Here is a 27,001-nt window from a genome sequence, read left to right as displayed (position 1 = left end):
CCACAATTGTGTGAGGCTAATCGAATCCAAACTGTGGACAAAACTAATCGTTTCTGTGTACCAAACATTGTTATCCGCTGTCATCAAGTGCTACGCGACGGAGATACTGCTACGCCGTAGCCGCTACGTATTTCGTAGACTACGAATAGACAGCGTTCAGTTTCATAACCCGTCTTTATCTGGTCGTGGCACCGTAGTTCTAAAATGGATGAACAAATTTGAATGTGGTTTCTATTAGATTGAAGGCTAGTATTCTAGCAGTGGTTTTTGGACAAGTTTTATTAAAAACAGCTCAGCTGTTTTAAAGATAATTTTATGCCTGACAGTGGCTATAAGTTGATCTAGACAACGCGCTGTAATCTAGGATAGGATAATGAAATTAACATAATATGTTTGTTTTCAGTGGAAACAGAAGGCATGCTAAGGGCACCTCGATACTACAGAGGAATATATTGTCCATCAATCACAAATAGTTTTAAGGTAAATGAGCACACTTAAATATTTACCTAATATTTTAGCTCTGATTGAAATACCACAAAACTGCAATCGTTAGTCTATACTAAAAATATATTTTGTTGTTTTTTTTTTTTGCAGAATAAGGCAGTAGAGTTATCATACCAAAGATATTCAAGGAGGCAGCGACAAAAATCACTCATAATGGTGAACGTTGTTGACTTAGCACTTAAGGTAACAAACATTCGCATAAATAATACTCTACCCTCGATCTCTGAGAACAAACTTAACCTATTTTCATTCGTAGTCCTTCGGTACAATCATGACCATAGAGAACTAAGTGACGATCGAAGCTGCCATAACGGAAAATCTCCTAAGAAAGTAGCGTCGGAAAAATGCGGGTGTAGCAAAAAGAAGGCGTGTGATGTAGTCAGAAATGGACTATCGATAGTCCATTTCTGACTACATCACACGCCTTCTTTGAAACCCGTGCACCCACTTTTTGTAAAACGCAAAAATCTTTGACAAAGTCAAGGAACCCGAACGCTCCGTCAGTTCTCTTGTAACTGAGCGTTTTGATCACGCCTACTGTACGTATTCGACCTAGAAGAAGGCGCTTGACCTATCTGCCATATGGTATCTCCTTATCTAACCTCCTCCGTGGACACAATCATGACCGTAATAAAAGTTTTTATTGGTACCCTCAAAGAAGCCCAAAAGCCATTCATACTTAGATAAATACCGTCTTACCACAAAAACTTTTAAACGTCAGTTTATGCCTTGTCTAAAAAAATGTCAAATTATGACGTTGACATATTGTTCATTTTGCAGCCAAAATTTTATTATAAAAAAAATATTATATTATAATATTATTATATTTATTTTTTTTATAGAAAAGTGTAAAACAGGGTGTAAAGTTTTTGTAGTAAGGCCCATAATGTCTTTCACTAATATTATGTCTATTTCAGATATGTCTAGCTGTTATTTATACAGTCACAAACAGAGACGGTGAGTAAATTGAAATACTTAGTTATTTTTTGGATTGTTTGTACAAATCATAAAGATATAATAAAGTTGTCTGGAATATTATAAAAAAGTAAATTACTAATTACGTTTATTGAAATAAAAAGGTTGGCCCTAAACTGAATCTCACAAAGTGTTATTAAAACAGAACTAAAAATTAGAATATATTTTAACTTAAAATCGTATTTGTGACGAAATTAAACTTAAGTTTTTTCGTCAATGACTTTGCTAATACATACTTTTACGGTGTGTTGCACTATTTAACTATAACGATAACCAATCCATTTTCAATTGTCAAATCGCCGAATTCGACCTATGTGCGGCAAACTATAAGTATACTACGACTACTTATGGTTTGGTTATCGTTATAATTAAATGGTTTACGTCTGCTTTAGTGATGAATGCATAATTATCAGTCTAAAACTAATATTTATTTCACAGTAGCAGCACCAAATCCTTATCAAATAGCGTGGACGGTCGCGTTCGCGTGGCTCAACGTGGGAGTGTGTCTGCTCGGCTGGTGGCGATGTTTCGCCAACAACTACCTGCACTGGGCCGCGGCGGCTACCTGGATACTACTGATCGCTCAAGGTATAGTCAAAGCAAGAATGGTTAAAAGAAACTGGTCGTAATTCTTCCGAGCAGACATGATTACAAATAAATGATACTATATATTTTTAAGTGTACAAAAATAATGCACAAGCAATAAATGGGATCTTTTTCTGGTACTAATGCCCGAAATTACCGTATTTAAAGAATCCAAATCTGCAGAATGCCGGCAACTTTGAGCTACAGTAACTCATAAGTTGCAATAATAACAAGCATTATCTTGATTGAATGGCACTATTGACAGCAAAAGATTAAACATATTGCAATGTCTTAAAAACTTGGTATTTTCCTTTTTTTTTTTTAAAGAGTGAAAAGTGGTCCTTTGATTTTGCAATACCAATGTGGCCAAAGCCATACTTATTTCGAGATCTAGTCTAGTATACTTTATACAGTGACTTATAATCATGGGCGTCATTTTCTCTAGGTCTCAGCGGTCAAGGTATAGGCTTCCAAGAATCACAAAACCAAGTATGGTACATGCTGTTCATAGTGTTCGTACCATACGCCATGTTACCGCTGTCTCTGATCTGGTGCATCATCATCGGAACCCTGACCTTCCTCGCTCACGTGCTCGCCACAGCTGTAGTTATTAAAGAGAGCATGGAAGACACGAAGAGGGCTGTCAACTGTAATATTAATGTAAGTATCAAAAAATATCGTATTCTAGGCTTTTCCCAACTATGTTGCGGTCGGCTTCCGGTCCAATTAGATCTAGCTGAATACCCAGTGGGTTTTACAAGAAACGACCCAATTAACCGGGCAACCCAAGACCTCTAGCTAACACTGGTTGTCAGGATTTCTGGCTTCTGACTGACCGTACGGAATGCCGAAGATGTTCAAATAACAGCCTATCGTGCAGTAAAGTAAACTCCAGTCTATTGTTTCGAAACGCGGATGTTAAAAATATCGAATTTTGGATTTTATTATATAACTAGCTGATCCCGCGAACTTCGTATCGTTCAAACCTTCCCTGGACCTCTACAAACATTTTAAAACCAAAATCAGCTCAATCGGCCTAGCCGTTCTCGAGTTTTAATCAGACTAACGAACAACAATTCATTTTTATTTATATAGATTACGCTAATGGTTAAAAATACTTGAAACCTCTAAATAAGAAGTAAATCTCTAGTTTATATTTAGAAAGAAAAATGTTGAAGGAAATTCTTCAAGGTTATAATATAAAGTTAGTACTAAGAGGCTTCGCGTATCTTTTCAATTACATACTTTACCCTTGACTGAGCAAGCGGCTCAGCTAAATTTAATTCTTACTTAGTTCTTGTTATCATAATTCTTGGGCTGGATATAATAACAGTATCTTTGTGGTCACATTTCGACGTTTGTTATTTTGAGAATTGTACAGAGAAGCTACAAATTTTGGACAAAAGCGGCTCAAAAGACCAAAATCATATTCATTATGTCTTGAACAAAAAAATCATTCATGAATGTCGAAATGTGGCAAACGCTAACTTGTATATGTATCAAAGTTTAAATAATTAATATTTTCTAATTAATATAATTGTTTCGTTATTACAGTTTTCTGATATGTGTGTGAGTTGTTCAGCTTACTAAATATTTGTTTAATTTAAAACTCTTAACTGTTGAGTGCTTTCCAATTATAAAACTTTTAACGCTTTTACTTTTTGTATGTACTTTAATTATTATATTAATTAGTTTTCCTTGCAAATGAGCTATTAAATAACATTTAAATTTTATTTTACTTCTTTTATATTTTTATTTATTATGCATGCTATAAAATGTATACAATTTATTTTAAAATTTAAATTTAGTTTTGAAAAAAAGAACCTTCTAGTTGCGAGTAGCCTAATTTTTTCAATATTTTTGATACGAATAAAGCAAGTAAATGACAATTTTCTTGCAGTCCTACGCGTGCAGTCTTCGTCTACTCATAGGTAACGCGATGTTGTACGTAGCAGTAAACTTTGCGGGCATGTATGCCAAGTCTCTGGCCGATTGGGGACAGAGGAAGGCCTTCTTGGAGACGAGACGGTCGATGGTGACGCGTGAGAGGACTAAGAGAGAGAGTGATCGACAGTGGAAGTTGTTTCAGAGCGGTGAGAAACTCAAATAATTTAGGGAATTTTCTGAAAATAGATTTTATATTCATGGCTTTGTCTTTTTACAAGCTTTTTTTTATATCTCGAGTTTTAAACTGAATCTTTCAGAATATATTACTGTAATTAATTTTTAACTCGCACTAATATGTAGATTATCTCAGAATAAGACCAAAATCAGATTTGTATAAATCTTTATTCAGCTCTAAATGCACGTAAAACAGCATTCAGAATACATAGAAAAACTTTTTTGTTTTCCAACCGCAGTGATACCAGACTTCTTAGCGAAAGAAATCTATGGACACGTGAACAAAGTAAAGGGGGAGTTCCAAGAGCAGCAATTTAATAACTTGTACATACAACAGCATCACGACGTGTCCATACTATACGCTGACATCAAGGGCTTCACTGGTAAGCTAATCTGGACTTTAAAATTAACAACATAAGGTCTATTTTGTCCGAGTGTTTGTATCACTTTGATGGATATTGAAATTGTTTCAGAACTGTCAAGCAAATGCAGTGCACAGGAGTTAGTGAAGCTATTAAATGAATTGTTCGCTCGCTTCGACAGGTTGGCATCGGTGAGCTTATACTTTTAACTGATCGTTTATTATTCGCGCGAACAATCCCGCAGGTCCAACAGGCTTCGGCCGTATGATGCCTCGCATATTTTCATGTATTTATCTGAAATTTATATTCAAATAATTAGACAGGCTAAGTATTTTATAGGAAAATCACTGCCTACGCATAAAGTTGCTGGGTGACTGCTACTTCTGCGTGAGCGGGCTGCCGGAGCGGCGCGAGGACCACGCTCACTGCTGCGTGAACATGGGCCTCCACATGATACGTGCTATACGCGATGTGCGCTATAATGCACAGGTATTACAGACATTAGCATAATAAATCGCCATTAAACACATAACTTAACCTCTCGTATTTCTCGTAACCTCTCGTAATTACATTATTATAAAACAATAGAAAAAGAATTTTGTCTCGCACTTATCTCCCCTCCGGCATCCAACGAATTAATTGAAAGGACCAAGTAATACGAGAGAAAAGAAAATGAGATTTAAAAAGAATAAATAGTCATCTGAAAACTCAATTACACTTAGTTCTCTAAATAGTACACAAACTTACGTCTTTTCATTCTTTTTCTGAATTTTTGGTCCTTCAACAATCTAATATTGTTATATCTTCAGGTGGACCTAGACATGCGCATCGGTATACACAGCGGGAAGGTGCTCTGCGGAGTCCTGGGGCTGCTCAAATGGCAGTTTGATTTGTGGTCACACGATGTTACTCTCGCTAATCGTATGGAAAGTGGCGGATTACCTGGGTAATTAAAACAAATCATTATTTTGCCATACTCGTCATCATCGGCCTTTTCTTCCGTCCCACTGACCTTCAGCCACCACATGCCTTCTCTCATATAAAAAAGAACATATTATTAATTTTATATCAATTACGTCAATACAATCTTTGGTACATACCAACTCTTAAAATACCACCAGCTCGGTCTTTCGAAATTGCTTCTTACACCTTAAACAAATAGAGTTTTCTTTTGCAGACGCATGCACATATCATCAGCTACACTAGAATGTTTGAACGGTGCGTTTGAGGTAGAGCCGGGAGATGGTGGGTCCCGTGACCCATACCTCAGGGAACACAATCCCGTCACCTACCTCATTAAGAGCACGGAGCAGCCGAGGCGGACAAGACATCGGTCTAGAACTAGGTAAGAATTTTTGAAACTGTCTAGAATCACTCTGATAAAGAAAAGACTAAATGTGCAGAAACTTTGATTATCGCGAAGAAAGGAATGGTGTATAAAAGTCGATATGGCTAGAAAAAATACCTATAATATGTGAGATGACAGGAGATATAAGGCAATGTAAGAAGAAAACATGTTGCACCAGCCCCAAATAAAATTGGCATCTAATAGACATTAGGCATATATCACAAGGACAGGAGATTGACGATCGCACATTTACGCGAAAACCCCAGGAACTGTTAGTAATTTATGCCTCGTTTGTCTCCATATAGTTTGTAAACTATACATACTTTTCCATGCCAACAGTGTCCCACAAGCGTCTGCACAAAACTCGGACGCAACACCCCGCCGGCCTAGCAGCACCATCGAAGATGAAATGACAGCCGACTGGACGCCTGAGATGCCCTTCCAAAACGTTAGTATTGAAGGACCATGCAATTTAGCAAATGAGACCACGAATAAAAAAGTTATCAACCCAGAGATACAACTTAGATATTAAAATTAAGAATATGCCACTTTCTACAGGATTGAGTTCTTAAGTTACCTATTTGATCAACTGTGTCTTTGTTTGAGGTTTAATTCAAGTTTAAAACGTTTTTGATCCTAGGTTTGAAGTTTTACTTTTCTTTGAGGACCTTTCCTTGCAAAAGTACATAAGATACCACAGTAGATTTGCCCTGAAAGAAGCTGATAAACCAAATTATACCTCTTGTTTTGAAACAATCTAGTCTACCTGAAGGTTTTTATTTAAAAAAAAAAACTATTGTTTCTTATATTCCACAGTACTACTCAAGCGGGGCCGCCAGCGTGGCTCGAGGGTTTAACCTAAATGGTGACAACTCTAAACGAGATCCGGAAATTGACGACGTGCCCCCAGTCTCCGATGTCGAGGTGAGATTTGACGAGAATATTAATAACAACCTACTGCGGTCTTATAAAAGTTAACCTAATTTCCTCAACCAGTTTCTCCTGATTTATTGAAGGGAAATAAAAATAATTAGCATACGGACAGGCTTTAACATAAGGTTAGGTTAGGTATAAACATAGCCCGGTCAAAATAGACATAAAAGTAGTGGTCAAATAACAAAAATTCCCACAGAGCTGATTTTTGGTGGAGAGCTAGATTTGATCATTATAAATAAAATACTAAAAGTCCCCATCGATCCCATGTGTGCGTCAAAAGTTATTCGAGGTCAAATGTCAAAATTTTTGGTTTTTTGTGTTTTTTTCGAAAACGGTAAGTTTCATCAAAAAAGGACATCAGACTAAAATTGTAGATTATACAATTTTATACAAAAATGGCATTAGCAGTTTTGTCCTAAATGTTACCATTCCTGAGATATCGCGCTTCAAAGTATATTCCATACATGACATGCACACATTTCCACGCCACCTGTGAGGTAGTATACTCGGCGCGTTTTTTTTATCGTGGTTTCCCCTGTAGACCTACTCCACTAACTGTCATGACAATTTTAGGATAGTTTAAGGGAATAATTGCCGTCAAGTTCTAATATGATGTCATTATTGATATTAACTATTGGGTTAACTATTATTGTGATTGTTTTAGATTTATCAGATTCATACAAAAACTCGTGGTGGCCTAGTGGGTAAAGAACCAACCTCTCAAGTATGAGTGGGTTCGATTCCAGGTCAGACAAGTACCAATGAAACTTTTCTAAGTTTGTATGTACTTCCTAAGCATATCTTGGACACCAATGACTGTGTTTCTGATGGCACGTTAAACTGTAGGTTCTGGCTGTCATTGAACATTCTTGGCAGTCGTTATGGGTAGTCAGAAGCCAGTAAGTCTGACACCAGTCTAACCAAGGGGTATTGGGTTGCCCGGGTAACTGGGTTAAGGGGGTCAGATAGGGCAGTCGCTCCTTGTAAAGGACTACTTAGCTACATCCGGTTAAACTGGAAGCCGACCTCAAAATAGTTGGGAAAAGGGCTTGGAGGATGATTTGATACTACAATCATTTTTGCAATTGCAAAAAATAATGTCAGGAGTTTTTCTGGAGCAGGTGGGAGTAAAGTTTTAATAGGGTCCAGATATTATGTATCAATAAATAAAGATAAAAATGGAAATGTCGAAGGAAAATTAGCATGCGATAATTTTCTACACTTTAAAAGCGGATTGTGCGCGACTTCAGCGGTTGAAAAAATTTTGTTCTGTGTTTAGTAATGCAGAACCATGCCTTAGGACTGCAGTACGCTGATATTTAGGATTTAAAAGTGGGCAATCTAGCCTTAGCGACAAGCCACGTGAAGGAAATTCAAAACCCCATATGACCCAAGATAATATCGAGGCTATGCGGCAGTTAATTGTCGCAGACCAACATGTAACATACCGTGACATGGATCCGTGGGCATTACGATTGTTTTACATTCCCCAAAATTAAGTAAAGTCTTCGTGGTAAACGTTTCAGCACACCTGAAAAAGCTGTTGACTCATACAAATCGGCCAATTTGACTACCCCCACTTCAGAATGGAATAAATATTTCAAGAACTGGGTTTAATGCATGCAAAAGTGCATTAAATATTGCGGAGAATTCTCTGAAAAACAATAAATGGTATTAACCTATTAGATTGTCTATACTTATTTCAAACGACAAAACTTAAAGGCAGCCGTCGTACATACGTGGCTTGTATGTGCATATCATGTGTAGTGTGACTTTTTGAATCGCGATATCTCAGGAATGGTAAGATTTATGAGAAAACTGTTAATGCCATTCTTGTAGAAAATTTAAAGATCTACAACTTTGGTCTGGTGTCTTTTTTTGATAAAACTTACCGTTTTCGAAAAAAACACAAAAAAACAAAAATTTTGACATTTGACCTCGAATAACTTTTGACGCACACATGGGATCGATGGGGACTTTTAGTATTTTATTTATAATGATCAAATCTAGCTCTCCACCAAAAACCAGCTTTGTGGGAATTTTTGTTATTTCAAATGTCTATTTTGACCGGGCTAACAGGACCCGAAGCAGCGTAGAGAGGGATCTAGACACACGGCAGTGTGTCCGCCAAGTTCAAGCAAAAAAAGCGACACACCGGCCGTGGGTTATATTACACGAACCATTTCGGGCCAAATTCGACCGTTATAGGGAGTTATAGGGGATAACTCAAAATCTATTTTATTTACGCATATCAAATTTTTAGTATCTCTTCAGACCGCCTCACTTATCTAAGATACAAAATTTCATTAATATACCTATTGTAGGTCTTGAGATATTGACGTCAGAAAATCGCTATTTTTACTATACACTCACTAACTGACTGACTGATTCACTGATTCACTGACTCACTCATCAAAAACCTAGACCACTTCCAATGGTCGTATTCACTTGAAATTTGGCATGGAGGTAGGTCTTTATGTCAAGGTAAAGGGAAAAATCTGAAAATGGCCAAGTGTGAGTCGGTTTCAAAATAATGAAGGTGTAAAATACCCAGTGTAAATTTATACCCCTAAGGAACTAAAACGAACTAAATTTATCTATATTTATATAATGTATCTTCGAATGGTCGTACCGATCTGAAATTCGTTACAAAGGTTTGTATTTAGTCAAAGTAAAAATCTGAAAACGGCCAAGTGTGAGTCACTTTCGAAAATAACGAATGTGTAACTTTGATCCACGAACATAATATATGATAACATGTCATGTCAGTCAGTTGGTAAATCTAGTCCATTTAGTTAATCTAGTTCATTTCTTTGTAAGAAGCATAGTGCATATTCAAAAATCTGAAAGATAGTATAAATGAGACATTTCCTTAACTAACTTAATCATAAGAAAAAAAAAAAATAAACAACCTTACAAAAATAAATGAAATCCCACCCAAAACAAAAATGTGAATGGCTGCCAAGTTCCATAATATGGAAATCCTTCGCCTATAAAAGAAGTGAGATCTGAATAAGTACCAAGTTCCATACACATACCTCAGTTAAAAATAGTTACTTTTTAATAATGTTACTTGGCAAGTTTTAATAGAAAATTAAATACTTGATTCATTGCGTTTAGTAGGTTTATAAGAAGGTGTGTGAAAACTTGCCAAGTAACATCATTAAAAAGTAACTATTTTTAACTGAGGTATGTGTATGGAACTTGGTACTTATTCAGATCTCACTTCTTTTATAGGCGAAGGATTTCCATATTATCGAACTTGGCAGCCTTTCACATTTTTGTTTTGGGTGGGATATATTTTACAAATGTGCGGTATCGCGAAGTTAACCTTTATTTGTGCCCCCTGTTTTGAAGTTCAACAATCGAAAATGCATAATTTATCGGGCTTTGCCATATTACATCGACTTTTACATATTTATCGTCTTTTGACTTTCCCACTTATCTCAAGACATCTTTCTTTTTGTGTAGTATGGTCACATACGAATCCATTTGTCCAGCTAAATGACAGTTCCTCAAAAGTTGCCTTATATTCCAGGAGGACGACATAATAAACCACTCGATAGAAGTGAAGTCGAACCGTCGCATGCGCGTGAGCAACATGCACGGCTGGTCGCTGCGGTTCCGCAGACCCTCGCTGGAGGAGAGGTTCGGGGAGCTGGATGAGAGGACCTTCAAGTCTAACGTCATGTGCTGTTTGGTGCTGTGGCTGTTCATTGTTGCTGTGCAGAGCTTGGTGCATTACAAGTAAGTCTTTATAGGTGTGTTAGCTTTCCTGTTTTGAATATGAATAGTTCACAACTGGTAGACTATTTATAAAAATTATGATCAGTGCCCAATGTATTTTCTATGATAAGCCAAGTATTTTTCTTATGCAAAGTAGACACATAATAGGAGATTAAAAACTCGATCTTCTTCTTATCGAGTGAGCTGCAGGTTTAATTACCTAGCAAGCCCTGGAAAAACTCAATGAAGATTCTTTACAAAGTCTTCACAGTTAGGTTTAATTTATCACACTAGAGGTAGCTTCAAAATTCGTTGTTTCTTTCGACAGTTGCCAGTACCTAGTGATGATTCTGCTTCTGATGACGATCCCCTTCACGTTGTCCTTCATCCTGGTGATGATAGAGGAGTTCCCGGGGATCCTGCCGCGCCTCACCAAGATCTCTGCTTACCTCAGCTCAACAAGGACTATTAGGAATGTTCATATATGCTGCTTTATCACAGCTATGTCTATATCCAGGTATGTAGCTAATAACTTGAGGCACATATTGCAATTTGTCAAATTCCTTGTTTTCATGTAAGAGCCTGACATAAATGGTTTACGCTAGAAATAAAAACTTGAGATTTAAAAAATCATTTATTGGAAACAATTGTGTAAATTCATATTTTTCACATCACTGATTTTTTAAATACATACTTGTTTCTTCACAGCACGATAAAACTGTACGTGTGTCCGCCATCTTTTATCCCTCAAACGCCGAACGGCACTGTTGCTCCCAACGTAACGTGTAACTACACCACGCAAGAACTTACTGATGAATGGAATGATCCAGGTCAGTATAATACTCTAAATAAACCAAACATATTATATAGCAAACTAGAATGGAGATATTGTACCTGTATCTGCCCAAATGCTTGTGCACTATAATACATATGTCCTGCGCCTCGCCTGTTTCGACTGCCTCGTTGATCTAGTGGTAGCAAACGTGGCTGCAGTGCTCGAGGTCTCGGGTTCGATTCCCGGGTCGGGCCGAAATCGCTTTGTGGGTTTTCTTAAACCTTCACAAAGCAGCCCGTAGTCTGGAAGTTGATGATTGATTCACCTGTGTATCGGAGAGCACGTAAATGTCGGTCCTGCGTCTGATCTCTTTCCGGTCGTATCGGATTGCCGTCCCATCGCGCTATGAGAGTAAAGGAATAGGGAGTGGACCTGTGTCTGCGCAAATGCTCGTGCACTATAATATGTCTTGCGCAGCTGGCTGATCTCCTTAAATGAGAACAGCCGCCGTGGCCGAAATCGGCCGTGGACGCCATTACATATGTCCGGAGCAGTTATGTGATCCCTCAGACAGAGATAGTAGCCGCAGTAATCTACGCCAACGCTATCGTTATAACAACGGAAGAATTCATTTTTATTATGTTTTAAAAGCAATGACCTACAAAATTAACATTTCTCACAAAGCTATATCTATTGTTATGACAGACGAATGCTATCGTCCGGAGTACGTGGTGTTCACGTGGGTGCTGTGCCTGGTGGCGCTCACGTCCGTGCTCAAGCTGTACTACTTGATCAAGACCCTGTTGGCAACCGTCAACGTGGTCATGTACACCATCCTATTGGTGCACTTCTACAACTATAGGAATTACAATAGCAATACAAATACGTAAGTATTTTTGGAAGTAAGTAAAATTAGGAGAATATTATCCCACCCAAAACAAAAATGTGAAAGACTGCCAAGTTCGATAATATGGGAATGCTTCGCCTATAAAAGAAGTGAGATCTGAATAAGTACCAAGTTCCATACACATACCTCAGTTAAAAATAGTTACTTTTTAATGATGTTACTTGGCAAGTTTTCACACACCTTGTTATAAACCTACTAAACGCAATGAATCAAGTATTTAATTTTATATTAAAACTTGCCAAGTAACATCATTAAAAAGTAACTATTTTTAACTGAGGTATGTGTATGGAACTTGGTACTTATTCAGATCTTACTTCCTTTATAGGCGAAGCATTCCCATATTATCGAACTTGGCAGTCTTTCACATTTTTGTTTTGGGTGGGATTTCATTTATTTTTGTAAGGTTGTTTATTTTATTTTTTTCTTATTATTAAGTTAGTTAAGGAAATGTCTCATTTATACTATCTTTCAGATTTTTGAATATGCACTATGCTTCTTACAAAGAAATGAACTAGATTAACTAAATGGACTAGATTTACCAACTGACTGACACGACATGTTATCATATATTATGTTCGTGGATCAAAGTTACACATTCGTTATTTTCGAAAGTGACTCACACTTGGCCGTTTTCAGATTTTTACTTTGACTAAATACAAACCTTTGTAACGAATTTCAGATCGGTACGACCATTCGAAGATATATTATATAAATATAGATAAATTTAGTTCGTTTTAGTTCCTTAGGGGTATAAATTTACACCGGGTATAAAACACCTTCATTATTTTGAAACCGACTCACACTTGGCCATTTTCAGATTTTTCCCTTTACCTTGACATAAAGACCTACCTCCATGCCAAATTTCAAGTCAATACGACCATTGGAAGTGGTCTAGGTTTTTGATGAGTGAGTCAGTCAGTCAGTCAATCAGTGAGTGTATAGTAAAAATAGCGATTTTCTGACGTCAATATCTCAAGACCTACAATAGGTATATTAATGAAATTTTGTATTTTAGATAAGTGAGGGGGTCTGAACAGATACTAGAAGTTTGATATGCGTAAATAAAATAGATTTTGAGTTGTAGGGGGGTCGAATTTGGCCCGAAATGGTTCGTGTAATATAACCCACGGCCGGTGTGTCGCTTTTTTTGCTCGAACTTGGCGGACACACTGCCGTGTGTCTAGATGGAATGACACATTAGGCTAAAGAAGAATGGAGAAAATAACATGTTGTAGCCGACTCAAAATAGATTTAAAAGCAAGAAGAACAAACTTAAATACCAGACTTTCGTCTCTTCAAAAAAATATTTTCGAGTAATGACGAGGAAGGACCCCTTTACTTAATAAGTTTTTTCTCGTTTTTCGAACACCCTTGTTCTTTTTCATACTCTCCTTTCAGAACACTACCAGCATACGTACAAATGCTGATCCTGATGGCAGTGTTCCTAGTAGTAGTCATATATCACGGGAGGCTGGTCGAAGTGACATCCAGACTGGACTTCATCTGGAAGCTGCAAGCAGAGACAGATTTAGACGAGATGGAGGACACGCAGAAGACGAACAGACATCTCCTCAAGCATATACTGCCTGATCATGTGGTTGTACATTTCCTGAGCAGAGATTGGTGTCCTGATGTAAGTTGGATGACAAATGTCTTGTACTCCAAATAAATCAAAGAGCTAAACAAAAGTGTGCCGTGTAGCGACGGCTTAAGAATACATATGTCGCTACCCCTTCTTCCAGTGGGTGTCGTAAAAGTCGACTAATGGAGTATAAAATGCACCAAACACCAGTGCAAGAGAAGGAAAACTCGGAAAAAAACCCTCTATCAACCCGTCTGGCCAGCGTGATAGCAGTAGGCTAAATACCTCTATGAGCAGCACAAAAAAGCCACGGCCCCTAGTTCCCGGCAGTCCCGCTATTCCCGGTCATGGTGGCGACCGTGGTTACGGCGGGGCAGGGGGTGCGAAGAATCTCCGGGTTACGGGAGGCCACCAAACAAAACTGACTCTGGCGACGTACAACGGCCGCACGCTACGGCTTGACTCGCATCTGGCGCAACTCGAGGTGGAACTTGGGAAGATTAGGTGGCACATATTAGGGTTATGTGAAGTTCGAAGAGAGGGGGAGGACACCATAACCCTCGAATCAGGTCACCTAATGTACTTCCGAGAGGGAGACCAACAATCCCAAGGTGGCGTTGGGTTTCTGGTTAATAAGTCCCTAGCTGATAACGTTGTGGAGGTGTCTAGTGTGTCGAACAGGGTAGCGTACCTTATCTTAAAGCTCACCGACAGGTATAGCCTCAAGATAGTGCAAGTGTACGCACCGACCTCGACACATTCAGACGATGAAGTGGAGGATATGTTTGATGACATATCAAGGGCCCTCCACTTCACTACAAAGACCCATTACACCGTTGTCATGGGGGACTTTAACGCTAAAGTGGGAGTACAGATTTGCGGCGAATCGGCAGTAGGATCCCATGGATTTGGAAGCAGGAATCATAGGGGGCAAATGCTCGTCAACTTCCTCGAACGTGAGGGGCTCTTTTTGATGAACTCTTTTTTCAAAAAGCAGCCCCAAAGGAAGTGGACGTGGCAAAGCCCCGACACTATGACTAAAAATGAGATTGACTTCATCATGACGAACAAGAAGCACATATTCAGAGACGTCTCCGTGATCAATAGGTTTAATACCGGTAGCGATCACCGACTTGTCCGAGGCTCTCTGAATATCAACTTCAAGGCTGAACGTTTCCGTCTGATGAAGGCCAGGCTCCGACCAACACTGCTCCAAACCATGACAGGATCTGAAACGTTCCAGTCAAATTTGGAGAACCGATTTGCCGCCGTGGAAACCACAACAGACGTTAACCAGAACCACGAAAATGTGGTTCGGATCCTCAGGGAGGAAGGTTCGAGATTCTGTAACATGCAGCGTAAGGGCAGGAAATCAAAACTTTCGGAAGAGACATTAGGGCTTATGAAGAGACGACGTGAAAACCCACCTGTCACTTCGTCAGCTAAGCGGGCTCTAAACCAAGAGATCAACAAGCACGTACGACGTGACCTCCGGTGCTCCAATACTCTTGACATTGAAAGAGCAATTGAGCTGAATCGGGGGTCAAAGGTGTTCGTACAATCTCTTGGAAGAAGCCACTTGACGAAGCTGACCACAACAAGTGGAGAAGTCGTTTCTTCGGTGCCCGCAGTCCTTTCGGAAGTGGAAAATTTCTATGGCCGGTTATACGCATCGCATGCATCTCGACCTGATCCCGGAAATGAGGATTCTAGAGCCACATTAACGCGCCATTTCACCGAAGACCTGCCAGAAGTCAGCAGTGGCGAAATCGAGATCGCTCTGAGACAGCTCAAAAATGGAAAAGCCCCTGGCGAGGATGGCATTACAACAGAGCTATTAAAAGCAGGAGGAAAGCCCGTACTGGGGGAGCTCCAGAAGCTTTTTAATGCCGTCCTGTTTGAAGGGAGAACTCCAGAGGCGTGGAGTAGGAGTGTTGTCGTCCTGTTCTTCAAAAAGGGAGACAAAACCCAGTTGAAGAACTATCGACCCATTTCCCTCCTAAGCCACGTCTATAAGCTGTTCTCAAGAGTGATCACGAACCGACTTGCGCGAAGACTCGACGAATTCCAACCACCGGAGCAGGCTGGGTTTCGGAGCGGATACGGCACCATAGACCACATCCACACAGTGCGGCAGATTATACAGAAGACCGAAGAGTATAATCAGCCCCTGTGTCTAGCATTTGTGGACTATGAGAAGGCCTTTGACTCGGTTGAAATCTGGTCTGTTCTGGAGTCCCTGCAGCGTTGTCAAGTAGATTGGCGATACATCCAAGTGATGAGATGTCTCTACGAAGCCGCTACAATGTCCGTCCAAGTACAAAATCAGCAAACAAGGCCCATACCGTTGCATCGAGGAGTGAGACAAGGGGATGTTATTTCCCCGAAACTGTTCACTAATGCAATGGAGGATATGTTCAAGACGCTGAACTGGAAAGGACGTGGCATCAACATCAATGGCGAACACATCTCTCACTTGCGATTTGCTGACGATATCGTCATCATGGCAGAAACGCTGCAGGACCTACAACAAATGCTGAACGACCTGGCTGAATCTTCTCTACGCATCGGCCTACGGATGAACTTGGACAAAACCAAGGTCATGTTCAATGAACATGTTCTACCGGAACCGATTGCGATACACGGTGCCGTTCTCGAAGTTGTTCGGAAATATGTATACCTCGGGCAGACATTGCAGTTAGGTAGAAACAACTTTGAGGACGAGGTGAATAGGAGAATTCAGTTGGGTTGGGCTGCATTTGGGAAGCTACGTCGAGTCCTAACATCGTCGATCCCACAGTGCCTAAAGACGAAAGTCTTCAATCAGTGCGTCCTACCTGTCATGACTTACGGAGCCGAAACGTGGACACTGACGGTACGGCTGGTCCACAAGTTTAAAGTCGCTCAGCGGGCTATGGAAAGGGCTATGCTTGGCATTTCTCTGAGGGATCGCATCAGAAATGAGGTAATCCGTCAGAGAACCAAGGTCATCGACATAGCCCACCGAATCAGCAAGCTGAAGTGGCAGTGGGCTGGCCATATTAGCCGAAGAACCGATAACCGTTGGGGTAAACGAGTTCTAGAGTGGAGACCACGCCTCGGCAAGCGTAGTGTAGGACGTCCTCAGGCACGGTGGAGTGATGACTTGCGCAAGACGGCTGGCAGGAGCTGGATGCGAGTAGCCGAAAATCGATCTCAGTGGCGTGCACTTGGAGAGGCCTATGTCCAGCAGTGGACTGCGATAGGCTGATGATGATGATGAAACAAAAGCTTTATCAGTCTTACTATTACAGCTCCTTTAAATTTTTTTGCAAATTGTGGCTCTATGTTATGAAACTTTTCACACGTGCTCAAGTAAGGTAAATCACAAATAACACTTCCACGTTAACTGTTGGTTGGGTAATTCTTCAATAGACATTTGGGTATCAAGCTTAAATTCATTCCATATGTTTTAAAAACTTTTATGACTAAATTCTAATATATTTTTTGAAAGTTATTTATACTTTTTTTCGTTTACTTCATCATTATCTTTATTCTTACCCAGGAGCTGTACTCTCAATGGCGCGACGAGGTGGGCGTGATGTTCGCCGGGATCCCGAACTTCGACGAGTTCTACTCGGAGGAGAAAGCCGTGGAGTGCATGCGCGTGCTCAACGAGATCATTTGTAATGTACCAACCGAGAACACTTTATTTCTTTCTTCTTATTGTTTTTAATAAAGGACTTCTATGTTACTTCCTTGGTTTACTTTTTGCACATTTTACCTTTAGCCGTCTTTCCACTTTAGGTGTCTTAATAAGTCGTTTTCTTCTTCTATCATGTCCATTTTTTTCTTTCTGAAATCTCTCTGACGGCAATACTATCTTTCTGTCTATCTTTCCTAGAGTTGTAACTCTTTGTAAGAAACTCATAATCTGTCGTATTTTTGCAGTCGACTTTGACAAGCTACTGATGCAGCAGCGGTTCAAAAGCATCGAGAAGATTAAAACGATAGCAGCCACTTACATGGCAGCTTCAGGACTCAATCCTAATCACAACAAGGTAAGTTACCCATTACTTCCCAAAGAAAGTTTGTGGATACTCCTCAGAGATGATTTCATTCCTGGATTCTTATCAGCGGCTGTTTGATTGCCATAACTTCGAAGTCTTATAACGTAGTTCTATAAAACTAAATCATTTTTCTTTCGTCTCCTGTAGACAGGTGAGGATAACTGTGAACATTTGTGTGCGCTGGTCGACTATGCCTTTGCGTTAAGAGAAGCCCTAGAAGACATCAGCAAACACAGCTTCTATAAATTCCGCCTGAGAGTAGGTGAGAAATTTTGTTAAATACATAGGATTACAATAGTACACGCATTTTCTGTTTCTAAAACTCTTCAGTTTACTCTTCTATACTAATATAATAAAGAGTATAGTAGCATTTTTATTTATTCACCCTGAAAGCTCCGAAACTACTGGACCGCTTTATTTACTCCAAGTGAAATAGGCCATATTTTATTTTATCCAAGCAAGGGAAGAAGTTCTCACGGAACACAAAAAAAAACTGAGGGAAACAGCTGGTTACAAAGAGAAGAGGTTAATTTAATCATCTTTTTTCATCACCAGGCATTAGCTGTGGTCCCCTGGTGGGCGGAGTGATCGGCGCTCGCAAGCCGGTGTACGACATCTGGGGCAACACCGTCAACGAAGCTTCACGCATGGAGACCACGGGGGCCATGGACAAGATACAAGTCACTAAATACACTAAGCAGGTACGTTAGTAATTTAGAGGAAATAAGATGTCCTGTGTTCCTCACCAGCAGCTTTGTTAATCTTTGAACCTCCAAGTTGAGCTTTACTCATATGGTTGTGGATGTTAAGATCACCATGTAGGAGACCAACAGTGATATATTCACCAATAGTCAACAGTCTCATAGCCAAATGTAAGACTTTTCTGTATGCAGAAGACAAGAAGCCCACCTCTTCAAAATATTTTTCTAGTAATGTTATCCATAAAGTATTTGCAATATATTCGTCCGCAGCTATTAGAATGCCGCGGCTACACTCTAGAACGTCGCGGTCCAGTGGAAGTGAAAGGCAAGGGTCGCATGGAGACGTGGTGGGTAACCAGAGCCCGGGGTGCCGACCCCGCGCGCCCCGCCCCGCCGCCCGCCCGCCCCGCGCCGCCCCGCTCGCTGGCTGCCTTGGTTTATACCATGCTGCAGGCACGCAAGCGGATATATACGCATCCGCTTGATACTGCTAATATTCGTAAGTGTATTAGATGGACTAATGTTGTGCAGCTGAAGAGTTTGTTAAACTTCTGGTCTGGTCGGATTTGAAACAATATTTCTGTGTTAAGTAATCTATTTATCGAAGGAAGCTAGGCTGCATTTTATCCGGGTGCGCGGGATATGTGCCGTGGGACGTGGGTGAAACCCTTGCGAAAGGTTGTCGCATTATATGGCGCAAACAAACCGAAAGTTAGTGAGGAATACTAATACTACTACTACTAATACTAGGACTAAAAAGTTCTAACTGTAAGCTTGTCCAACCTATAGTGCATAACTCTGGTGGTGTGTTTGCAGCTAAACGCGGCGGCAGCGTGAGGTCAAGTCGAGCGGAAACTGCACCGAGTGGCTCACATCGACATCGCTCCGAATTGCGGAGAACGAGAACGCGGCATGCAAGGACGTGAGTTACTAGTCAGATATGCTTATAGGTCTACCTCCATCCTGTCCTGTACCAAAAGAACGGGTCTTTGACAGTCTTCTTCCAAAAGACTATAAGTTACTTCAAAGTTACTTTCAAGGAACTTCTGATGAATCTATATTTTTTTTACTGTATCTTTTGCGACACAAATTTATAATTCTTATTCTCAATTTTACCTCTTCTTCCCAGCATGGGCAACGAGCTAGAACTCGGTGCGATCCGGCCCCACTCGAGCAGCCTCGTGGTCCGTCGTGTAGACATGACGGCCGCGCCGCCGTCGTCTCTCTCCGCGCCGCACACTCCCACCGGCGCCGGACACCCGCACCACCCGCACGAGATGCCGCCCAGGGACAAGCAGCCCAAGTTGGGGCTCGGTATGTTATATACTAGGACAAACGGAAAATGTAATGGTGCTGTATTGCGATAGAAAAACCTAAAACATCTGCCAGCGCCACCGAAAATACTGAATAATGAATAATTTCTACAAAGCAAGTGGTGATATGGCCAATTATTATGCACAAACTGTTGTAACGTACAATAGTAGGGGAGGCAAGAGTGCTAAACCGGGAGTGACTCGAGCGTCAATGAGACCTATTAGATTGCGAAGCTTAGATGATAAGAAGAAAAAAATGTCCTGACATACACACACTTTCATCGGTGGGTGGAGCGGCTATAAACTTTCAAAAATGTAAAAAAAAACAGTTGCATGGACATACTCGAGCGCGTCAGATATTAATAGCATGCACGTCGTACGTCATTTTTTAAACATACGTATATTAATCTGACTGTTTCCATGGTGGGGGTGGTCGTAGGTAAGGGTTAAAAATGGGAAAAAAAATAATTTTATCGAGCGCGACAGATTTTCAAAAGGGGTGTTAAGTGAACCAAAACGAAGTCTCTTATGCAATAATCTGACGATTTAGACGTGACCTAAACTCGTGGCCATTATTTAAAATTGCAAAAAAAAATCGCCATTTTGAAATACTCGAGCGCGTCAGATTAAGATATATATGGTTCATTTATGTACCCTTAACGTAATCATCTTATAATCTGACGATTATCTGGAGAGACTCGCTTAATCTGACAATGGAAAGTTTTTAAAACTAATAATAATCAATACTGTAACCTAATTTTCTTTGAAAAATTAACACCAATGCCGTTGTTTTTTAATTTTGTTATAATCATTATCTAAGTCGTGGTGGCCTAGTGAGTAAAGAACCAACCTCTCAAGTATGTGGATTCGATTCCAGGTCAGGCAAGTACCAATGCAACTTTTCTAAGTTTGTATTTACTGTCTATGTTTATCTTGGACACCAATGTCTGCACAGCAAGTACTTAGTACTTACAAGACATACACGTTGTAGCACTTTGGTATTCCTTTAAAACTTGAGATATCAATAGATTATTTAGTTTTAACTTTTACACACTTTTTGATCTATATCCCAGAACGGACAAACATTTCAACAAAGCTGTCATAATAAAGGTTGTTCTAGATAAAAAGGCCTATCCAATGATATGTATGAAATTGCTATTGGCGGAGTGTACCAATCTGCTCATACATTACATACATTTCTATAATAATTACATTGAATTATAATGACATTGATAAATATACATGTGACATAAACAATACAATTGAATCTATAATAACATGGCTTGACGGAAATAATCTACGCGTAAATCTTACAAAAACTAATTTTATTCAATTTAAAAAATAAGGCTCATCATCATCTGCCTAGCCTTTTTCCCAACTATGTTGGGGTCGGCTTCCAGTCTAACCGGATGACTAGGCCACCACGACTGTATAAAAAGAAGACTATAAAGAGTAATTATAGAGGACATAAATTACAAGAAGTATACGAAATGGCATTTCTCGGTATCACGATAGACAAGCAATGCAACTGGAAGGAACACGTATTTAACGAAAGTAGCCAATAAAATGAATCGTCTTCGTTAAAAACAGTATATCTGCATACTATGTATGACTTCCTGAGATTAGCGAGTTCAAACAAAAAAACTCTTCAGCTTTATAATATTAGTGTAGATTATTTAAGACCCAAAATGTACCAACACTTATTGTAAATGAATTGAATTGAAAAAAGAGAGAGAGGAATAGAAACCTGGGCCCCGATTCTCCTAAGTTAATAATGTCAAAATCGAATAGAAATCGAATCGCAATATGATCGTAATAGCAGTTTTAACCATATCGGGCATTCTGCTACTAATAAAAGACCAATCGTATTCGATTGACATTTGATTGGTGTGCGATTGGTCTGCTATTTTTATGATTTTGGTCTATACGGTAGTTTACTGTACAATCATTTTGCAATCGTAAATCATTTGCAGACAAAATGATTCATTATTGAATGACAGAAAAGGATAAAAACGTTTATTTCAAAGAAAAAATAGCGGAATACCACATACGCTTCAATCGTAATCGTAATCGGGATTGGATCTCAGTCGAATCGAGTCGAACGTCAATCGAAGGGCGCTTACGTAAAATTAGGAGAATCGGGCCCCAGGGAGGAGAATACCGGCACCACGTAGCTGCACGCTTTAAACTTTATCGATTAATTTTCCTTACTTCGGCTTACGGGAATCGTCAGATTATATATTTTTCGTGAACGTTGAATTATTCCCTTCAAAATAAAAAAAAATTAGCCGCGCTCGAGAAAGTCAAGATGAAGTTTTTTTTTTACAAGTTTGTAACCTTCCTACTTCTTATCGTCAATCGCAAATTGTCAGATTAGTGGAATATACACTTTTTAGCATATAACTAACTTACCCTATCTTAATCTGACGCGCTGGAGAATGTCAGATGATATTTTTTTTTTTACTAATCTGATCCTTTATTCTAGACACGCGGCTACATATACAGGGCTTATACTTGGTGGAGGGCTTAAATGGGGTAATAGGTACCTCCCTATATACTAATCTGCCGCGCTTGAGTAAATCCCAAAATCCCTTCTAGGCCTCCCCTACTACAATGTATGCTATCTTCATCACACAGGTGCTCGACTAAAAGCAGCCAGCTTTTCCTCAAGAACCCGCCCTAGGGAGCGGTCACCGAACATTCGAGAACAACCGCACGAGGGCTCCGGCGCTTCCATCGGGAACGGCACTCTCGGCTCCTTCCGAATACGATCCATCACCAACGCTTCCATATTCAAAAGTAGAAACAAAGACAAACGCAGCAAAGAACAGCTGGATGGAGAAACCAAAGAGAATGGAGATGCGGTCTCGACTCGCATGTGAACTCAAATGTGATGATGCTGTTCTTTTTTTAAATTGTTTCTAGTTGCCATATAAATGACTGTTGAATTAAATAATAAATCAGCGTTGATTATATTGAGATAGTAGGAAGTCAGAGGTATTTAAAAAAACGTTCAAAGGTCCTATTTTCTTGTTTTGTCCGTCTCCGGGTCATTGACAAAATGAGATTCAATTTGTATTACTCATTTTCTCGCATGATATGGCTTCCTAGCAATCGTTATTTCAATGAACATTGAAACTGGAACCAGTATATTTCTTTGCTAAGACCGATGGTGTTATTTTCCTGTTGTATTATGTAGGTCGTGTCGGCCGCTTGTCTTCCCTAGATAATGCAAGTATATTATGAGATTATAATTGCACCTTTACATGACTGTGATGTGCAGCTATTTAAGTTTACTAATTTTTACTTTTAATGCCAGCAGAAGGCTGTCACTAAATTAGCACAAATTGTTAATTTGTGTCATTTGTTTATTTCGAATGAAAATTACCTAATACATGAAGTTTGTACATAAAAAATATTTAGAGATTATTTATTTTTACAAAATATTAAGATGAAATTAATCATGTTAAACTGTGACATATTTAGTTTAAAATTGTATTTATTGCGGGAGGCACAAAATGTTGAATACATTTGACTATTTTATTATTAAGTGTAATGTTACTTGTTAAGAAGATGTAAATATTGTAAGATATTTTTGTATGATCAGTCAAAACTTTTGGACTTAGGTGTGGGACCAAACTGAGCCTAGACTCGAGAGTTGTAGACAGAAGAGAAATAACAGAATACTAACACTTTGCAGAAGAATTACAAAATGCGAGGTGCCATAGAGAAGAAATGTATTACTGTAGGTAACTGCATATAAAATGAATGGTGATTTGCTTTTCGATTTAACTTGCTTTATGAAACGTCGAAAATGAATTTCATTTGGTAGATAGGTAACTTATCTTTGTTCTTTATTTTTGAACATGTTATATTTTTAGGATGATGTTAAATAAGTAGGAACTGATTCTTCTGTAAAGCGCTAGTGTCCATAAGTTCTGACTGATTGGTATACTTAGAAGTTAGTCGTTAAGAAATCAGACAGCATTTCTCTAAATTTCAGTAGGGATCTGAATGTGCCACTTTTACAGTAGAACAGATAATGCCAAAGATTATGAATGATCTCAGAAAGCATTTTAGTAACACCTATACTAAGTAGACATTTAAAAAATGTATTTAATGTTAAGATCTGACATACTACATATTTATATTAGTAGATTATTTTATTGTTTAGTAACTTCGGTGTTGCCAAAGCCAAATTAACTGTAAGTAATTTCGAACAAATATTTTAAAACGGAATCTATGAAATAAAACGTCGGATGAACTTGAATGTTTTTTATTTCAAAATAATTTTGCATACTTATAACATTTTATTTTGCCAAACATTATAAACCGATACATTTTGATATTTCTCTTTAATAGAACATGATTTACAATAATTATTATTTCTCCATTCTTATATTAATTTAAACTGTTGCTTAATAAATATATCTATAAATAAAAACTTTGGAAATATTCACTCATAATAGCACTTGACATATGAATTTATTAAATTATATAACACCATGCATATTTTTAACTCAATACACGATAAAATTGTGTAGTACCAAAACATTATTCACAGACCATTTTCTATCAATACAAGAATATTAGATGAGATTTCGATACATATTTGTATGATTCGCGCATCATTCACTGTTTGTCAATCGTTCAGTCGGTCATCATTCGTTCAATCGTACACTTCGTTCACTACTTCGTTTGTACCATTTCCACGTTTGACGGGGCATCAACCGCGCTTTAATTATGAAGTACGAACATTAATCTAACACTATAATATTATACCTGTGATGCTTTATTGCTTATTAACCACTGACCTTATTCAAATGATTTTGTAAGTCTATACTACACAGCCGACAAACATTTTGGAATTGATTTTGTTTTGATTACAGTACTTTCACAGCTACTTATGAAAAATATATTCTTTTAGACCGCTAACATTCGATATGAAATGAGTTTCTAAACCATTAAATCTTACTGAATTATGAAACTACGTAAATTATAGGCCGGCTTGCACCTCTCAACAAAATAGATACTAAGAGATATAAATTTTCGTTTATCTGCAACCTTTAATTTACACATAAGTATCCAATATGCTTCGCTTATTTTCTACTGTACTGTAATTATTGTTTTCAATATCGTCCTCTCGAATTTTAGAAATATGGCTAACTTTTCAAAAATATATCCGAATTTCATACTTTTGTAATGTATGAATAGTTTTAGCCATTCACAAATAACATTCTTTTTCTTTCAACACATGGGTTAGGCTTATTAAAGTCTCCATATACTGTGCTCTAATATCTATAAATATCAAGGACAGATTGACTTACTAGCTATGTGACATAAATGTATATTTAAACCAATGTTATACTTATCACAATTATTCTTAAATAAAGATATTACAAAATTAAGGTCCTGTTGGATATATACATTTATGAAGGCACGGATGATTGATATATTTAGAATTATTAGGCTACATTCATGTATTTTATTCACATTGAGACCATCTTCGTTAGTATACATACTCTTACCATGGACATATTTCTTAGCGTCCAATTTTGAAGGACCACACCACAACTGGTCATACATTTTAGTCCGTTGTCACGTAAAAAAGTATTTTTGATCTGTAATTCATTCACAACCTGTCAACTTTGAATTTGGTTTTATGTACTCCACGATTGTCTTTTTACTACAAACCAAAAAAGTATATTTCTTTTTTGTATTCTGTCCCCTTCAAACCCTCTATTTACAATAGCATATTATCTCATTAGCCACCTAATATTATGACTACAATGCATTAACGTCTTTGACATCCGTCGTCAGTCTTGGTCTAATACTAAAGCGATTCACACAATAAATACAGGCAAGATTCACTTCCAAAGTTCGTACAAAAATATATCTGTGGCCACGTTTATATGGCACCAATGTTGTATCCATTCTGTTTTCATATACTTTAGTATGCTTTATTTTAAATTTTCTATTTAATATTGATGTTAGATCAATTTTCAGGTCGCATCGTTGCCGTTTGCAATACTTCCGTCCATCTGTGAAAAAAATATTGAATTGTAACTACATTCTATACTAGTAAATTACTTCATACTACTACTACTACTATATTACTTTATTTACGAGAATGACATCCATGAATATTTGTTCAATGAATATAACCACAGACTATAGTTCGGCCATTCAGAGAATGCGTTCCTGACACGTCGCGATTGAACTGACGACGTAACTTTGCAATGGCGTTGCAGTTACGATAAAAATATTTTTGCTGGTTGTTTACCGTTTTAACAATTGAGGAGCATTAAAACAACATTATTATATCAATAATCAATGAATGTAGTTACGTCGTCAGTTCAATCGCGACGTGTCAGGAACGCATTCTCTGAATGGCCGAACTATAAGTCTGATAAAGTAAGGTACATATTCCTTACAATAAATCAGTCAAAACAACTTAAGTAAAAACTGACTTGATATAAAGAAGTTCAACAACTTACCTATTGAAAGTGTACTGGCTGTCTGCTCTGAAGAAGTACACGTGGTTCTTGAATTGCAGCTTGAACACGAAGTCTTTGTCTATATTGTCGTCTGGTACGGGAGCACCGACACTGTAGCTGCAGACCAAAGAAAAGGATTACTATTATAATTTGAAACACGAATACGTTATGCATGTAAAATATGAACGACTATCTTCTCAACTGGACTTTGCACATTGGTATTTCGATGTAGGTGCAGAAATTGTAATACTTTAAATGAAAAAACGACTTCGAAATCACACAGAAACAATTGGCAAATGGTAAAATTTTTGTTTTTGGGTTTCTGAGGTAAAATATGTGTAACTGCTCGCATTTAACTTATTATCTTACCCTAATAATGGTAGTGAAGCCAGCGGCGTTTCATCCTGCCAACTCTTGTAGAAGAATAATGTAGAGACGGCGAATACTACCCATAGCTTCTGCCAGCCCGGAGACTTCTTGAATTTACGTAGTAAGTAACCTGATAGCTGCGTCTGAAATTAAAATTTCCTATAAAAAGTCTATTAAAAAAACATGCGAAGGAGTTTTTAAGAAACATTTTGCCTTGAAATAAATGGTTAAGTTTTTTTTTTCTTTATTAA

General features: G+C 38.4%; 2 protein-coding genes across 6 annotated transcripts in view; one reads left to right on the top strand and one right to left on the bottom strand.

Annotated features, from left to right (window-relative positions):
- LOC124636209 (adenylyl cyclase 78C-like) overlaps nucleotides 1-24,148 on the top strand; it is a 53,118-nt gene extending 28,970 nt beyond the window's left edge. Inside the window, exons 5-30 of one of the 2 annotated variants that reach the window (XM_047172158.1) lie at nucleotides 404-480; nucleotides 595-687; nucleotides 1,422-1,461; nucleotides 1,918-2,067; nucleotides 2,510-2,724; nucleotides 3,965-4,157; nucleotides 4,425-4,568; nucleotides 4,659-4,738; nucleotides 4,887-5,036; nucleotides 5,357-5,493; nucleotides 5,725-5,892; nucleotides 6,235-6,343; nucleotides 6,712-6,819; nucleotides 10,370-10,578; nucleotides 10,886-11,074; nucleotides 11,266-11,387; nucleotides 12,038-12,218; nucleotides 13,638-13,872; nucleotides 17,366-17,486; nucleotides 17,752-17,861; nucleotides 18,018-18,132; nucleotides 18,426-18,571; nucleotides 18,842-19,070; nucleotides 19,388-19,493; nucleotides 19,701-19,885; nucleotides 22,522-24,148. In XM_047172158.1, the coding sequence (XP_047028114.1) occupies nucleotides 404-480; nucleotides 595-687; nucleotides 1,422-1,461; nucleotides 1,918-2,067; nucleotides 2,510-2,724; nucleotides 3,965-4,157; nucleotides 4,425-4,568; nucleotides 4,659-4,738; nucleotides 4,887-5,036; nucleotides 5,357-5,493; nucleotides 5,725-5,892; nucleotides 6,235-6,343; nucleotides 6,712-6,819; nucleotides 10,370-10,578; nucleotides 10,886-11,074; nucleotides 11,266-11,387; nucleotides 12,038-12,218; nucleotides 13,638-13,872; nucleotides 17,366-17,486; nucleotides 17,752-17,861; nucleotides 18,018-18,132; nucleotides 18,426-18,571; nucleotides 18,842-19,070; nucleotides 19,388-19,493; nucleotides 19,701-19,885; nucleotides 22,522-22,766 (3,857 nt within the window). In that variant the 3' untranslated portion in view covers nucleotides 22,767-24,148. Of the gene's footprint in view, nucleotides 1-403; nucleotides 481-594; nucleotides 688-1,421; nucleotides 1,462-1,917; nucleotides 2,068-2,509; nucleotides 2,725-3,964; nucleotides 4,158-4,424; nucleotides 4,569-4,658; nucleotides 4,739-4,886; nucleotides 5,037-5,356; nucleotides 5,494-5,724; nucleotides 5,893-6,234; nucleotides 6,344-6,711; nucleotides 6,820-10,369; nucleotides 10,579-10,885; nucleotides 11,075-11,265; nucleotides 11,388-12,037; nucleotides 12,219-13,637; nucleotides 13,873-17,365; nucleotides 17,487-17,751; nucleotides 17,862-18,017; nucleotides 18,133-18,425; nucleotides 18,572-18,841; nucleotides 19,071-19,387; nucleotides 19,494-19,700; nucleotides 19,886-22,521 lie in introns of those variants that run through there. The other variant, XR_006985107.1, reaches the window with a different exon arrangement.
- The window catches only part of LOC124636216 (FERM, ARHGEF and pleckstrin domain-containing protein 1-like), a 63,090-nt gene continuing 60,233 nt past the window's right edge, over nucleotides 24,145-27,001 (bottom strand). For all 4 annotated transcript variants that reach the window (XM_047172177.1, XM_047172186.1, XM_047172195.1 and 1 more), the window contains 3 exons: nucleotides 26,751-26,893; nucleotides 26,382-26,498; nucleotides 24,145-25,925 (listed from right to left, as the gene is read on the bottom strand). In XM_047172177.1, coding sequence (XP_047028133.1) covers nucleotides 25,880-25,925; nucleotides 26,382-26,498; nucleotides 26,751-26,893 — 306 coding nt within the window. In that variant the 3' untranslated portion in view covers nucleotides 24,145-25,879. The remainder of the gene's footprint in view (nucleotides 25,926-26,381; nucleotides 26,499-26,750; nucleotides 26,894-27,001) is intronic.

This window comes from Helicoverpa zea, chromosome 2 (genome assembly GCF_022581195.2).
Source record: "Helicoverpa zea isolate HzStark_Cry1AcR chromosome 2, ilHelZeax1.1, whole genome shotgun sequence".
NCBI lineage: Eukaryota > Metazoa > Arthropoda > Insecta > Lepidoptera > Noctuidae > Helicoverpa > Helicoverpa zea.
This window is presented reverse-complemented; position numbering and strand designations above follow the sequence as displayed.